The sequence below is a fragment of the Coregonus lavaretus genome, assembly GCF_964263955.1.
Source record: "Coregonus lavaretus genome assembly, chromosome: 3".
In the NCBI taxonomy this organism is placed as follows: Eukaryota; Metazoa; Chordata; class Actinopteri; order Salmoniformes; family Salmonidae; genus Coregonus; species Coregonus lavaretus.
Window position 1 is genome coordinate 43,310,577 of NC_139990.1, and position 16,094 is coordinate 43,326,670.

A 16,094-nucleotide genomic window follows, 5' to 3' on the forward strand; every position below is an offset into this window, starting at 1 on the left:
AGTATCAGTTAGTTCTCCTGTAGTATCAGTTAGTTCTCCTGTAGTATCAGTTACAGTTATCCTGTAGTATCAGTTAGTTCTCCTGTAGTATCAGTTAGTTCTCCTGTAGTTTCAGTTAGTTATCCTGTAGTATCAGTTAGTTATCCTGTAGTATCAGTTACAGTTCTCCTGTAGTATCAGTTACAGTACTCCTGTAGTATCAGTTAGTTCTCCTGTAGTATCATTTAGTTCTCCTGTAGTATCAGTTACTTATCCTGTAGTATCAGTTAGTTCTCCTGTAGTATCAGTTAGTTATTCTGTAGTATCAGTTAGTTCTCCTGTAGTATCAGTTACAGTACTCCTGTAGTATCAGTTAGTTCTCCTGTAGTATCAGTTAGTTCTCATGTAGTATAAATTACAGTTATCCTGTAGTATCAGTTACAGTACTCCTGTAGTATCAGTTAGTTCTCCTGTAGTATCATTTAGTTCTCCTGTAGTATCAGTTAGTTCTCCTGTAGTATCAGTTAGTTCTCCTGTAGTATCAGTTAGTTCTCCTGTAGTATCAGTTAGTTCTCCTGTAGTATAAATTACAGTTATCCTGTAGTATCAGTTAGTTATCCTGTAGTATCATTTAGTTCTCCTGTAGTATCAGTTAGTTCTCCTGTAGTATCAGTTAGTTCTCCTGTAGTATCAGTTAGTTCTCCTGTAGTATCAGTTAGTTCTCCTGTAGTATCAGTTAGTTCTCCTGTAGTATCAGTTAGTTATCCTGTGGTATCAGTTAGTTCTCCTGTAGTATCAGTTACAGTTCTCTTGTAGGATCAGTTAGTTCTCCTGTAGTATCATTTAGTTCTCCTGTAGTATCAGTTAGTTCTCCTGTAGTATCAGTTACAGTTCTCCTGTAGTATCAGTTAGTTCTCCTGTAGTATCAGTTAATTATCCTGTAGTATCAGTTACAGTACTCCTGTAGTATTAGTTAGTATCAGTTAGTTCTCCTGCATCAGTTAGTTCTCCTGTAGTATCAGTTACAGTTCTCCTGTATTATCAGTTACAGTTCTCCTGTAGTATCAGTGACAGTTCTCCTGTAATATCAGTTAGTTCTCCTGTAGTATCAGTTAGTTCTCCTGTAGTTCAGTTAGTTCTCCTGTAGTATCAGTTAGTTCTCCTGTAGTATCAGTTAGTTCTCCTGTAGTATCAGTTAGTTCTCCTGTAGTATCAGTTACAGTTCTCCTGTGGTATCAGTTAGTTATCCTGTAGTATCAGTTAGTTCTCCTGTAGTATCAGTTAGTTCTCCTGTAGTATCAGTTACAGTTCTCCTGTGGTATCAGTTAGTTATCCTGTAGTATCAGTTAGTTCTCCTGTAGTATCAGTTAGTTCTCCTGTAGTATAAGTTAGTTCTCCTGTAGTATCAGTTACAGTTCTCCTGTAGTATCAGTTAGTTCTCCTGTAGTATCAGTTAGTTCTCCTGTAGTATCAGTGAGTTCTCCTGTAGTATCAGTTACAGTTCTCCTGTAGTATCATTTAGTTCTCCTGTAGTATCAGTTAGTTCTCCTGTAGTATCAGTTACAGTCTCCTGTAGTATCAGTTAGTTCTCCTGTAGTATCAGTTAGTTATTCTGTAGTATCAGTTAGTTCTCCTGTAGTATCAGTTATAGTACTCCTGTAGTATCAGTTAGTTCTCCTGTAGTATCAGTTAGTTCTCATGTAGTATAAATTACAGTTATCCTGTAGGATCAGTTACAGTACTCCTGTAGTATCAGTTAGTTCTCCTGTAGTATCAGTTAGTTATTCTGTAGTATCAGTTAGTTCTCCTGTAGTATCAGTTACAGTACTCCTGTAGTATCAGTTAGTTCTCCTGTAGTATCAGTTAGTTCTCATGTAGTATAAATTACAGTTATCCTGTAGTATCAGTTACAGTACTCCTGTAGTATCAGTTAGTTCTCCTGTAGTATCATTTAGTTCTCCTGTAGTATCAGTTAGTTCTCCTGTAGTATCAGTTAGTTCTCCTGTAGTATCAGTTAGTTCTCCTGTAGTATCAGTTAGTTCTCCTGTAGTATCAGTTAGTTCTCCTGTAGTATCAGTTACAGTTCTCATGTAGTATCAGTTAGTTATCCTGTAGTATCATTTAGTTATCCTGTAGTATCAGTTAGTTATCCTGTAGTATCAGTTAGTTCTCCTGTAGTATCAGTTAGTTATCCTGTAGTATCAGTTAGTTCTCCTGTGGTATCAGTTAGTTCTCCTGTAGTATCAGTTACAGTTCTCTTGTAGGATCAGTTAGTTCTCCTGTAGTATCATTTAGTTCTCCTGTAGTATCAGTTAGTTCTCCTGTAGTATCAGTTACAGTTCTCCTGTAGTATCAGTTAGTTTTCCTGTAGTATCAGTTAATTATCCTGTAGTATCAGTTACAGTACTCCTGTAGTATTAGTTAGTATCAGTTAGTTCTCCTGTATCAGTTAGTTCTCCTGTAGTATCAGTTAGTTATCCTGTAGTATCAGTTACAGTTCTCCTGTATTATCAGTTACAGTTCTCCTGTAGTATCAGTGACAGTTCTCCTGTAATATCAGTTAGTTCTCCTGTAGTATCAGTTAGTTCTCCTGTAGTATCAGTTAGTTCTCCTGTAGTATCAGTTAGTTCTCCTGTAGTATCAGTTAGTTCTCCTGTAGTATCAGTTACAGTTCTCCTGTAGTATCAGTTAGTTCTCCTGTAGTATCAGTTAGTTCTCCTGTAGTATCAGTTAGTTCTCCTGTAGTATCAGTTAGTTCTCATGTAGTATCAGTTAGTTCTCCTGTAGTATCAGTTAGTTCTCCTGTAGTATCAGTTAGTTCTCCGGTAGTATCAGTTAGTTCTCCTGTAGTATCAGTTACAGTTCTCCTGTAGTATCAGTTACAGTACTCCTGTAGTATCAGTTAGTTATCCTGTAGTATCAGTTAGTTCTCCTGTAGGATCAGTTAGTTCTCCTGTAGTATCAATTAGTTCTCCTGTAGTATCAATTAGTTCTCCTGTAGTATCAGTTAGTTCTCCTGTAGTATCAGTTACAGTACTCCTGTAGTATCAGTTAGTTCTCCTGTAGTATCAGTTAATTATCCTGTAGTATCAGTTACAGTACTCCTGTAATATCAGTTTGTTCTCCTGTAGTATCAGTTACAGTTCTCCAGTAGTATCAGTTACAGTACTCCTGTAGTATCAGTTAGTTATCCTGTAGTATCAGTTAGTTCTCCTGTAGTAACAGTTAGTTCTCCTGTAGTATCAGTTAGTTCTCCTGTAGTATCAGTTACAGTTCTCCTGTAGTATCAGTTACAGTTCTCCTGTAGTATACGTTAGTTCTCCTGTAGTATCAGTTAGTTCTCCTGTAGTATCAGTTACAGTTATCCTGTAGTATCAGTTAGTTATCCTGTAGTATCAGTTAGTTCTCCTGGAGTATCAGTTAGTTCTCCAGTAGTATCAGTTAGTTCTCCTGTAGTATCAGTTAGTTCTCCTGTAGTATCATTTAGTTCTTCTGTAGTATCAGTTAGTTCTCCTGTAGTATCAGTTAGTTCTCCTGTAGTATCAGTTAGTTCTCCTGTAGTATCAGTTAGTTCTCCTGTAGTATCAGTTAGTTCTCCTGTAGTATCATTTAGTTCTCCTGTAGTATTAGTTAGTTCTCCTGTAGTATCAGTTAGTTCTCCTGTAGTATCAGTTAGTTATCCTGTAGTATCAGTTAGTTCTCCTGTAGTATCAGTTACAGTTCTCCTGTAGTATCAGTTAGTTATCCTGTAGTATCATTTAGTTCTCCTGTAGTATCAGTTAGTTCTCCTGTAGTATCAGTTAGTTCTCCTGTAGTATCAGTTAGTTCTCCTGTAGTATCAGTTAGTTCTCCTGTAGTATCAGTTAGTTCTCCTGTAGTATCAGTTAGTTCTCCTGTAGTATCAGTTAGTTCTCCTGTAGTATCAGTTACAGTTCTCCTGTAGTATCAGTTACAGTACTCATGTAGTATCAGTTAGTTCTCCTGTAGTATCATTTAGTTCTCCTGTAGTATCAGTTACTTATCCTGTAGTATCAGTTAGTTCTCCTGTAGTATCAGTTACAGTTCTCCTGTAGTATCAGTTACAGTCTCCTGTAGTATCAGTTAGTTCTCCTGTAGTATCAGTTAGTTATTCTGTAGTATCAGTTAGTTCTCCTGTAGTATCAGTTATAGTACTCCTGTAGTATCAGTTAGTTCTCCTGTAGTATCAGTTAGTTCTCATGTAGTATAAATTACAGTTATCCTGTAGGATCAGTTACAGTACTCCTGTAGTATCAGTTAGTTATCCTGTAGTATCAGTTAGTTATTCTGTAGTATCAGTTAGTTCTCCTGTAGTATCAGTTACAGTACTCCTGTAGTATCAGTTAGTTCTCCTGTAGTATCAGTTAGTTCTCATGTAGTATAAATTACAGTTATCCTGTAGTATCAGTTACAGTACTCCTGTAGTATCAGTTAGTTCTCCTGTAGTATCATTTAGTTCTCCTGTAGTATCAGTTAGTTCTCCTGTAGTATCAGTTAGTTCTCCTGTAGTATCAGTTAGTTCTCCTGTAGTAACAGTTAGTTCTCCTGTAGTATCAGTTAGTTCTCCTGTAGTATCATTTACAGTTCTCCTGTAGTATCATTTACAGTTCTCCTGTAGTATCAGTTACAGTTCTCCTGTAGTATACGTTAGTTCTCCTGTAGTATCAGTTAGTTCTCCTGTAGTATCAGTTACAGTTATCCTGTAGTATCAGTTAGTTCTCCTGTAGTATCAGTTAGTTCTCCTGGAGTATCAGTTAGTTCTCCTGTAGTATCAGTTAGTTCTCCTGTAGTATCAGTTACAGTTATCCTGTAGTATCAGTTAGTTCTCCTGTAGTATCAGTTAGTTCTCCTGTAGTTTCAGTTAGTTATCCTGTAGTATCAGTTAGTTATCCTGTAGTATCAGTTACAGTTCTCCTGTAGTATCAGTTACAGTACTCCTGTAGTATCAGTTAGTTCTCCTGTAGTATCATTTAGTTCTCCTGTAGTATCAGTTACTTATCCTGTAGTATCAGTTAGTTCTCCTGTAGTATCAGTTAGTTATTCTGTAGTATCAGTTAGTTCTCCTGTAGTATCAGTTACAGTACTCCTGTAGTATCAGTTAGTTCTCCTGTAGTATCAGTTAGTTCTCATGTAGTATAAATTACAGTTATCCTGTAGTATCAGTTACAGTACTCCTGTAGTATCAGTTAGTTCTCCTGTAGTATCATTTAGTTCTCCTGTAGTATCAGTTAGTTCTCCTGTAGTATCAGTTAGTTCTCCTGTAGTATCAGTTAGTTCTCCTGTAGTATCAGTTAGTTCTCCTGTAGTATAAATTACAGTTATCCTGTAGTATCAGTTAGTTATCCTGTAGTATCATTTAGTTCTCCTGTAGTATCAGTTAGTTCTCCTGTAGTATCAGTTAGTTCTCCTGTAGTATCAGTTAGTTCTCCTGTAGTATCAGTTAGTTCTCCTGTAGTATCAGTTAGTTCTCCTGTAGTATCAGTTAGTTATCCTGTGGTATCAGTTAGTTCTCCTGTAGTATCAGTTACAGTTCTCTTGTAGGATCAGTTAGTTCTCCTGTAGTATCATTTAGTTCTCCTGTAGTATCAGTTAGTTCTCCTGTAGTATCAGTTACAGTTCTCCTGTAGTATCAGTTAGTTCTCCTGTAGTATCAGTTAATTATCCTGTAGTATCAGTTACAGTACTCCTGTAGTATTAGTTAGTATCAGTTAGTTCTCCTGCATCAGTTAGTTCTCCTGTAGTATCAGTTACAGTTCTCCTGTATTATCAGTTACAGTTCTCCTGTAGTATCAGTGACAGTTCTCCTGTAATATCAGTTAGTTCTCCTGTAGTATCATTTAGTTCTCCTGTAGTATCAGTTACAGTTCTCCTGTAGTATCAGTTACAATACTCCTGTAGTATCAGTTAGTTATCCTGTAGTATCAGTTAGTTCTCCTGTAGGATCAGTTAGTTCTCCTGTAGTATCAATTAGTTCTCCTGTAGTATCAGTTAGTTCTCCTGTAGTATCAGTTACAGTACTCCTGTAGTATCAGTTAGTTCTCCTGTAGTATCAGTTAATTATCCTGTAGTATCAGTTACAGTACTCCTGTAGTATCAGTTAGTTCTCCTGTAGTATCAGTTACAGTTATCCAGTAGTATCAGTTACAGTACTCCTGTAGTATCAGTTAGTTATCCTGTAGTATCAGTTAGTTATCCTGTAGTATCAGTTACAGTACTCCTGTAGTATCAGTTAGTTCTCCTGTAGTATCAGTTAGTTCTCCTGTAGTATCAGTTAGTTCTCCTGTAGTATCAGTTACAGTTCTCCTGTAGTATAAGTTAGTTATCCTGTAGTATCAGTTAGTTCTCCTGTAGTATCAGTTACAGTTCTCCTGTAGTATCAGTTAGTTCTCCTGGAGTATCAGTTAGTTCTCCTGTAGTATCAGTTAGTTCTCCTGTAGTATCAGTTACAGTTCTCCTGTAGTATCAGTTAGTTCTCCTGTAGTATCAGTTAGTTCTCCTGTAGTATCAGTTACAGTTCTCCTGTAGTATAAGTTAGTTATCCTGTAGTATCAGTTAGTTCTCCTGTAGTATCAGTTACAGTTCTCCTGTAGTATCAGTTAGTTCTCCTGGAGTATCAGTTAGTTCTCCTGTAGTATCAGTTAGTTCTCCTGTAGTATCAGTTACAGTTATCCTGTAGTATCAGTTAGTTCTCCTGTAGTATCAGTTAGTTCTCCTGTAGTATCAGTTAGTTCTCCTGTAGTATCAGTTACAGTTCTCCTGTAGTATCAGTTACAGTACTCCTGTAGTATCAGTTAGTTCTCCTGTAGTATCAGTTAGTTCTCCTGTAGTATCATTTAGTTATCCTGTAGTATCAGTTACTTATCCTGTAGTATCAGTTAGTTCTCCTGTAGTATCAGTTACAGTCTCCTGTAGTATCAGTTAGTTCTCCTGTAGTATCAGTTAGTTATTCTGTAGTATCAGTTAGTTCTCCTGTAGTATCAGTTATAGTACTCCTGTAGTATCAGTTAGTTCTCCTGTAGTATCAGTTAGTTCTCATGTAGTATAAATTACAGTTATCCTGTAGGATCAGTTACAGTACTCCTGTAGTATCAGTTAGTTCTCCTGTAGTATCAGTTAGTTATTCTGTAGTATCAGTTAGTTCTCCTGTAGTATCAGTTACAGTACTCCTGTAGTATCAGTTAGTTCTCCTGTAGTATCAGTTAGTTCTCATGTAGTATAAATTACAGTTATCCTGTAGTATCAGTTACAGTACTCCTGTAGTATCAGTTAGTTCTCCTGTAGTATCATTTAGTTCTCCTGTAGTATCAGTTAGTTCTCCTGTAGTATCAGTTAGTTCTCCTGTAGTATCAGTTAGTTCTCCTGTAGTATCAGTTAGTTCTCCTGTAGTATCAGTTAGTTCTCCTGTAGTATCAGTTACAGTTCTCATGTAGTATCAGTTAGTTATCCTGTAGTATCATTTAGTTATCCTGTAGTATCAGTTAGTTATCCTGTAGTATCAGTTAGTTCTCCTGTAGTATCAGTTAGTTATCCTGTAGTATCAGTTAGTTCTCCTGTGGTATCAGTTAGTTCTCCTGTAGTATCAGTTACAGTTCTCTTGTAGGATCAGTTAGTTCTCCTGTAGTATCATTTAGTTCTCCTGTAGTATCAGTTAGTTCTCCTGTAGTATCAGTTACAGTTCTCCTGTAGTATCAGTTAGTTTTCCTGTAGTATCAGTTAATTATCCTGTAGTATCAGTTACAGTACTCCTGTAGTATTAGTTAGTATCAGTTAGTTCTCCTGTATCAGTTAGTTCTCCTGTAGTATCAGTTAGTTATCCTGTAGTATCAGTTACAGTTCTCCTGTATTATCAGTTACAGTTCTCCTGTAGTATCAGTGACAGTTCTCCTGTAATATCAGTTAGTTCTCCTGTAGTATCAGTTAGTTCTCCTGTAGTATCAGTTAGTTCTCCTGTAGTATCAGTTAGTTCTCCTGTAGTATCAGTTAGTTCTCCTGTAGTATCAGTTACAGTTCTCCTGTAGTATCAGTTAGTTCTCCTGTAGTATCAGTTAGTTCTCCTGTAGTATCAGTTAGTTCTCCTGTAGTATCAGTTAGTTCTCATGTAGTATCAGTTAGTTCTCCTGTAGTATCAGTTAGTTCTCCTGTAGTATCAGTTAGTTCTCCGGTAGTATCAGTTAGTTCTCCTGTAGTATCAGTTACAGTTCTCCTGTAGTATCAGTTACAGTACTCCTGTAGTATCAGTTAGTTATCCTGTAGTATCAGTTAGTTCTCCTGTAGGATCAGTTAGTTCTCCTGTAGTATCAATTAGTTCTCCTGTAGTATCAATTAGTTCTCCTGTAGTATCAGTTAGTTCTCCTGTAGTATCAGTTACAGTACTCCTGTAGTATCAGTTAGTTCTCCTGTAGTATCAGTTAATTATCCTGTAGTATCAGTTACAGTACTCCTGTAATATCAGTTTGTTCTCCTGTAGTATCAGTTACAGTTCTCCAGTAGTATCAGTTACAGTACTCCTGTAGTATCAGTTAGTTATCCTGTAGTATCAGTTAGTTCTCCTGTAGTAACAGTTAGTTCTCCTGTAGTATCAGTTAGTTCTCCTGTAGTATCAGTTACAGTTCTCCTGTAGTATCAGTTACAGTTCTCCTGTAGTATACGTTAGTTCTCCTGTAGTATCAGTTAGTTCTCCTGTAGTATCAGTTACAGTTATCCTGTAGTATCAGTTAGTTATCCTGTAGTATCAGTTAGTTCTCCTGGAGTATCAGTTAGTTCTCCAGTAGTATCAGTTAGTTCTCCTGTAGTATCAGTTAGTTCTCCTGTAGTATCATTTAGTTCTTCTGTAGTATCAGTTAGTTCTCCTGTAGTATCAGTTAGTTCTCCTGTAGTATCAGTTAGTTCTCCTGTAGTATCAGTTAGTTCTCCTGTAGTATCAGTTAGTTCTCCTGTAGTATCATTTAGTTCTCCTGTAGTATTAGTTAGTTCTCCTGTAGTATCAGTTAGTTCTCCTGTAGTATCAGTTAGTTATCCTGTAGTATCAGTTAGTTCTCCTGTAGTATCAGTTACAGTTCTCCTGTAGTATCAGTTAGTTATCCTGTAGTATCATTTAGTTCTCCTGTAGTATCAGTTAGTTCTCCTGTAGTATCAGTTAGTTCTCCTGTAGTATCAGTTAGTTCTCCTGTAGTATCAGTTAGTTCTCCTGTAGTATCAGTTAGTTCTCCTGTAGTATCAGTTAGTTCTCCTGTAGTATCAGTTAGTTCTCCTGTAGTATCAGTTACAGTTCTCCTGTAGTATCAGTTACAGTACTCATGTAGTATCAGTTAGTTCTCCTGTAGTATCATTTAGTTCTCCTGTAGTATCAGTTACTTATCCTGTAGTATCAGTTAGTTCTCCTGTAGTATCAGTTACAGTTCTCCTGTAGTATCAGTTACAGTCTCCTGTAGTATCAGTTAGTTCTCCTGTAGTATCAGTTAGTTATTCTGTAGTATCAGTTAGTTCTCCTGTAGTATCAGTTATAGTACTCCTGTAGTATCAGTTAGTTCTCCTGTAGTATCAGTTAGTTCTCATGTAGTATAAATTACAGTTATCCTGTAGGATCAGTTACAGTACTCCTGTAGTATCAGTTAGTTATCCTGTAGTATCAGTTAGTTATTCTGTAGTATCAGTTAGTTCTCCTGTAGTATCAGTTACAGTACTCCTGTAGTATCAGTTAGTTCTCCTGTAGTATCAGTTAGTTCTCATGTAGTATAAATTACAGTTATCCTGTAGTATCAGTTACAGTACTCCTGTAGTATCAGTTAGTTCTCCTGTAGTATCATTTAGTTCTCCTGTAGTATCAGTTAGTTCTCCTGTAGTATCAGTTAGTTCTCCTGTAGTATCAGTTAGTTCTCCTGTAGTAACAGTTAGTTCTCCTGTAGTATCAGTTAGTTCTCCTGTAGTATCATTTACAGTTCTCCTGTAGTATCATTTACAGTTCTCCTGTAGTATCAGTTACAGTTCTCCTGTAGTATACGTTAGTTCTCCTGTAGTATCAGTTAGTTCTCCTGTAGTATCAGTTACAGTTATCCTGTAGTATCAGTTAGTTCTCCTGTAGTATCAGTTAGTTCTCCTGGAGTATCAGTTAGTTCTCCTGTAGTATCAGTTAGTTCTCCTGTAGTATCAGTTACAGTTATCCTGTAGTATCAGTTAGTTCTCCTGTAGTATCAGTTAGTTCTCCTGTAGTTTCAGTTAGTTATCCTGTAGTATCAGTTAGTTATCCTGTAGTATCAGTTACAGTTCTCCTGTAGTATCAGTTACAGTACTCCTGTAGTATCAGTTAGTTCTCCTGTAGTATCATTTAGTTCTCCTGTAGTATCAGTTACTTATCCTGTAGTATCAGTTAGTTCTCCTGTAGTATCAGTTAGTTATTCTGTAGTATCAGTTAGTTCTCCTGTAGTATCAGTTACAGTACTCCTGTAGTATCAGTTAGTTCTCCTGTAGTATCAGTTAGTTCTCATGTAGTATAAATTACAGTTATCCTGTAGTATCAGTTACAGTACTCCTGTAGTATCAGTTAGTTCTCCTGTAGTATCATTTAGTTCTCCTGTAGTATCAGTTAGTTCTCCTGTAGTATCAGTTAGTTCTCCTGTAGTATCAGTTAGTTCTCCTGTAGTATCAGTTAGTTCTCCTGTAGTATAAATTACAGTTATCCTGTAGTATCAGTTAGTTATCCTGTAGTATCATTTAGTTCTCCTGTAGTATCAGTTAGTTCTCCTGTAGTATCAGTTAGTTCTCCTGTAGTATCAGTTAGTTCTCCTGTAGTATCAGTTAGTTCTCCTGTAGTATCAGTTAGTTCTCCTGTAGTATCAGTTAGTTATCCTGTGGTATCAGTTAGTTCTCCTGTAGTATCAGTTACAGTTCTCTTGTAGGATCAGTTAGTTCTCCTGTAGTATCATTTAGTTCTCCTGTAGTATCAGTTAGTTCTCCTGTAGTATCAGTTACAGTTCTCCTGTAGTATCAGTTAGTTCTCCTGTAGTATCAGTTAATTATCCTGTAGTATCAGTTACAGTACTCCTGTAGTATTAGTTAGTATCAGTTAGTTCTCCTGCATCAGTTAGTTCTCCTGTAGTATCAGTTACAGTTCTCCTGTATTATCAGTTACAGTTCTCCTGTAGTATCAGTGACAGTTCTCCTGTAATATCAGTTAGTTCTCCTGTAGTATCAGTTAGTTCTCCTGTAGTTCAGTTAGTTCTCCTGTAGTATCAGTTAGTTCTCCTGTAGTATCAGTTAGTTCTCCTGTAGTATCAGTTAGTTCTCCTGTAGTATCAGTTACAGTTCTCCTGTGGTATCAGTTAGTTATCCTGTAGTATCAGTTAGTTCTCCTGTAGTATCAGTTAGTTCTCCTGTAGTATCAGTTACAGTTCTCCTGTGGTATCAGTTAGTTATCCTGTAGTATCAGTTAGTTCTCCTGTAGTATCAGTTAGTTCTCCTGTAGTATAAGTTAGTTCTCCTGTAGTATCAGTTACAGTTCTCCTGTAGTATCAGTTAGTTCTCCTGTAGTATCAGTTAGTTCTCCTGTAGTATCAGTGAGTTCTCCTGTAGTATCAGTTACAGTTCTCCTGTAGTATCATTTAGTTCTCCTGTAGTATCAGTTAGTTCTCCTGTAGTATATGTTATTTCTCCTGTAGTATCAGTTAGTTCTCCTGTGGTATCAGTTAGTTCTCCTGTACTATCAGTTACAGTTATCCTGTAGTATCTGTTAGTTCTCCTGTAGTATCAGTTAATTATCCTGTAGTATCAGTTACAGTACTCCTGTAGTATCAGTTAGTTCTCCTGTAGTATCAGTTAGTTCTCCTGTAGTATCATTTAGTTCTCCTGTAGTATCAGTTACAGTTCTCCTGTAGTATCAGTTACAGTTCTCCTGTAGTATCAGTTAGTTCTCCTGTAGTATCAGTTAGTTCTCCTGTAGTATCAATTAGTTCTCCTGTAGTATCAGTTAATTATCCTGTAGTATCAATTAGTTATCCTGTAGTATCAGTTAGTTCTCCTGTAGTATCAGTTACAGTACTCCTGTAGTATCAGTTAGTTCTCCTGTAGTATCAGTTACAGTTCTCCTGTAGTATCAGTTACAGTTCTCCTGTAGTATCAGTTAGTTCTCCTGTAGTATCAGTTAGTTCTCCTGTAGTATCAGTTAATTATCCTGTAGTATCAATTAGTTATCCTGTAGTATCAGTTAGTTCTCCTGTAGTATCAGTTACAGTACTCCTGTAGTATCAGTTAGTTCTCCTGTAGTATCACTTAGTTCTCCTGTAGTATCAGTTACAGTTTTCTTGTAGTATCAGTTAGTTCTCCTGTAGTATCAGTGTGTTCTCCTGTAGTATCAGTTAGTTCTCCTGTAGTATCAGTTAGTTCTAATGTAGTATCTGTTACAGTTCTCCTGTAATATCAATTACTTAAAGCGTTTAATCTCTCCCTTTGACTTCCTACTTTTTAAATTGAACCTGGCTTGTAGGGAGTATTCTGTCTGTGAATGCCAGCATAGCTGGGTCCATATTAAATCAATATATTGGGCCATAATAAGAAATACAGCAATATCCTCCACACATGTGGGAAAGCTTACAGTGACTGACTGTAGTCCAACAAACCAGGTATTTTCCTGGCACATTCATACAGGCTCTCAGTCTGTCTGTCCCTGCCCGACTGTCTGTTGTGTGTCTGAACTTATGTCCCAAATGGTGCCCAATTCCCTGTGTAATGCACTACTTTTAACCAGGGCCCTTAGGGCTCTGATCAAAAGCAATGCACTATATAAGGGAACAGGGTGCCATTTGGGACGCATCCTGAGAAAAGCCTCTGGATGGAAGACTCCCCTTCAGAATGTGCTGAGGCTGCAGCAGCAGCAGGAAGAGGAAGGAAGATGACTTCATGCAGCACAATGATATCCACATGTCTCATGTAGTTTTCACCCTCTCAAAGAAAGCCTTCTGTTCTTGGTCTGGCTGTTGAACTAACATCCACATGTCTCATGTAGTTTTCACCCTCTCAAAGAAAGCCTTCTGTTCTTGGTCTGGCTGTTGAACTAACATCCACATGTCTCATGTAGTTTTCACCCTCTCAAAGAAAGCCTTCTGTTCTTGGTCTGGCTGTTGAACTAACATCCACATGTCTCATGTAGTTTTCACCCTCTCAAAGAAAGCCTTCTGTTCTTGGTCTGGCTGTTGAACTAACATCCACATGTCTCATGTAGTTTTCACCCTCTCAAAGAAAGCCTTCTGTTCTTGGTCTGGCTGTTGAACTTACATCCACATGTCTCATGTAGTTTTCACCCTCTCAAAGAAAGCCTTCTGTTCTTGGTCTGGCTGTTGAACTAACATCCACATGTCTCATGTAGTTTTCACCCTCTCAAAGAAAGCCTTCTGTTCTTGGTCTGGCTGTTGAACTAACATCCACATGTCTCATGTAGTTTTCACCCTCTCAAAGAAAGCCTTCTGTTCTTGGTCTGGCTGTTGAACTAACATCCACATGTCTCATGTAGTTTTCACCCTCTCAAAGAAAGCCTTCTGTTCTTGGTCTGGCTGTTGAACTAACATCCACATGTCTCATGTAGTTTTCACCCTCTCAAAGAAAGCCTTCTGTTCTTGGTCTGGCTGTTGAACTAACATCCACATGTCTCATGTAGTTTTCACCCTCTCAAAGAAAGCCTTCTGTTCTTGGTCTGGCTGTTGAACTTACATCCACATGTCTCATGTAGTTTTCACCCTCTCAAAGAAAGCCTTCTGTTCTTGGTCTGGCTGTTGAACTAACATCCACATGTCTCATGTAGTTTTCACCCTCTCAAAGAAAGCCTTCTGTTCTTGGTCTGGCTGTTGAACTAACATCCACATGTCTCATGTAGTTTTCACCCTCTCAAAGAAAGCCTTCTGTTCTTGGTCTGGCTGTTGAACTAACATCCACATGTCTCATGTAGTTTTCACCCTCTCAAAGAAAGCCTTCTGTTCTTGGTCTGGCTGTTGAACTAACATCCACATGTATCATGTCGTTTTCACCCTCTCAAAGAAAGCCTTCTGTTCTTGGTCTGGCTGTTGAACTAACATCCACATGTATCATGTAGTTTTCACCCTCACAAAGAAAGCCTTCTGTTCTTGGTCTGGCTGTTGAACTAACTCCCCCATCTGGTCGGCTGTGATAATTGTTACATTGACAGTGGTCTCCGTCCCAAATTGCATCCTATTCCCTTTCTAATGCACTACTTTTGACCAGAGCCTGTTCAAAAGTAGGGTGCCATTTGGGACGGAGACAATGTATCAAAGGACATAAAAGACTACTTCCTGTATGGTCTTACTAGTCTCTTTGGTTGTGTTTCTGTGTCATTACATTGACTGTACATCAAGACACCTCAGTCCATCAGCTTTTACCCTCTTTGTTTGTGTCCATGATTTGCTGTGATAATCTTTACATTGACTTTATATCAAGGGAACTTGAAAGGGACCATAAGGTCTTACCCCTCTCTTTGTGTTTCTCTATGGCAGGGGAAGTCGGTTTCTCTCACTACGTTCTACAGGACTGCCAGGAATACTATGAACATGTGCTTCAACAAGGAGCCTGGGACGGCTGAGGTGGAGGTAAGGTCTACATATCCTAAACTCTCATATACCTGCTACATAGGTTGCACTACTTAGGGTCCTATTCAGATTTCAGACTTGAGAGAAGTTTACTTTAACATGGACTTAAATCAAAACGTTTTGACTTGTCCATATTTTATTGACTTCTACTTATGAATCGGCCCTTAGTGCACTACTTTTGGTCAGGGCCCTGGTCAAAAGTAGTGCACTGTAAAGGGAATAGGGTGCTATTTGGGACGCATCCATATAATCATAATGAATAAGTAGTATAATTCACTGTGACCATTTGAAGTGTAACTGTGCCTTTGAGACGACTGAACAGGTCATTAACATATTCCTCCTCTCCTTTTGTCCTTCTCAGCCATCCCACAGTGTGATCTAATATCACTACTTGTTATTCATCTACATTAATGTAAAAAAAATTCTGTCTGTGATTGCAGCAGGAGTACTGGAACATTGTGGAGCAGAGGGAATGTCACGTTGCAGTGCACTGTGGGAAAGTGGACACTAAAACTCATGGGAGTGGCTTCCCTGTTGGAAAGTCAGAGCCGTTTTCGAAGTAAGGGCCGATGCATTAGTTAACATGAGAACCTAACAGCATTATCCTAGCATATGAATTGAGGATTCTGAATATCCTGCTTATTCCCTCTTGATTCCGGGAATCTTCCAACTGGGATTTCTGGAAAACCTGGGAATTTTGGGAAAGTTACTGGAATTTTACAACCCTATGGACATGCATAAAATTATGTGTGTTCTGTGCTCTTGTCTCCACTCAAGACATGGATGGAACCTTACAGTCCTTCCCAATAATTCAGGATCCATCTTACGCCATCTTGGTGCTGTGCCAGGTAATCATCTATACCTCTGACCCTCTCATTTTACACAGGATGACAGTAAATTGTATTGTAATACAGACAGTTGTAGGTAGCTGCAGAGTGAACTGAAGGACTCTATCAGCTTAACAACAGTTCCTTGAATGTATGTTGCATTAAGTTTTTTTGTATGTTTTATATATCCTATTTTTTTGTCACACAATTCAATTGTATTCTGCTATGAATTAAGCAAACTTGAACATACTAGAAAAGTTTGGAAGCCTACTATATCTTCCTCTGTGCGTCTATAGGTGTGACCATTCCGTGGCTAAACATCGGCATGGTCTTCTCTACCTCATGCTGGTCGCGAGACCATCATCGCCTTCCATACATTGATTACTTACACACTGGTGCTGACTGCATTTGGTAAGTAGTGCAGCCCTGCTCACTGCCCTGTCCTAGTTTAATCCTACTGTCACTCTGGTTCACCACCTGCCACAACCAATGGAGAACGAGCTCAGCATCAGGTAGTCAAGCCTGATCAAATAGAAGTAATGGGGATTCATTTAATAGAACTCTCTAAGCGTGGTCAGTACAGTATGAAGGAAAAGCTGTATGGCTCAGTTGGTAGAGCATGGCACTTGCAACGCCAGGATAGTGGGTTTGATTCTCTGGGCCATCCATACGTAGAATTTAT

General features: G+C 38.0%; 1 protein-coding gene across 2 annotated transcripts in view; it reads left to right on the forward strand.

The window, feature by feature from the left end:
• Nucleotides 1-16,094, forward strand: part of LOC311113266 (protein Jumonji-like) — a 100,281-nt gene that overhangs the window by 75,466 nt on the left and 8,721 nt on the right. For both annotated transcript variants that reach the window (XM_084156474.1, XM_084156475.1), the window contains exons 10-13: nucleotides 14,493-14,585; nucleotides 15,026-15,144; nucleotides 15,363-15,433; nucleotides 15,709-15,823. In XM_084156474.1, the coding sequence (XP_084012600.1) occupies nucleotides 14,493-14,585; nucleotides 15,026-15,144; nucleotides 15,363-15,433; nucleotides 15,709-15,823 (398 nt within the window). The remainder of the gene's footprint in view (nucleotides 1-14,492; nucleotides 14,586-15,025; nucleotides 15,145-15,362; nucleotides 15,434-15,708; nucleotides 15,824-16,094) is intronic.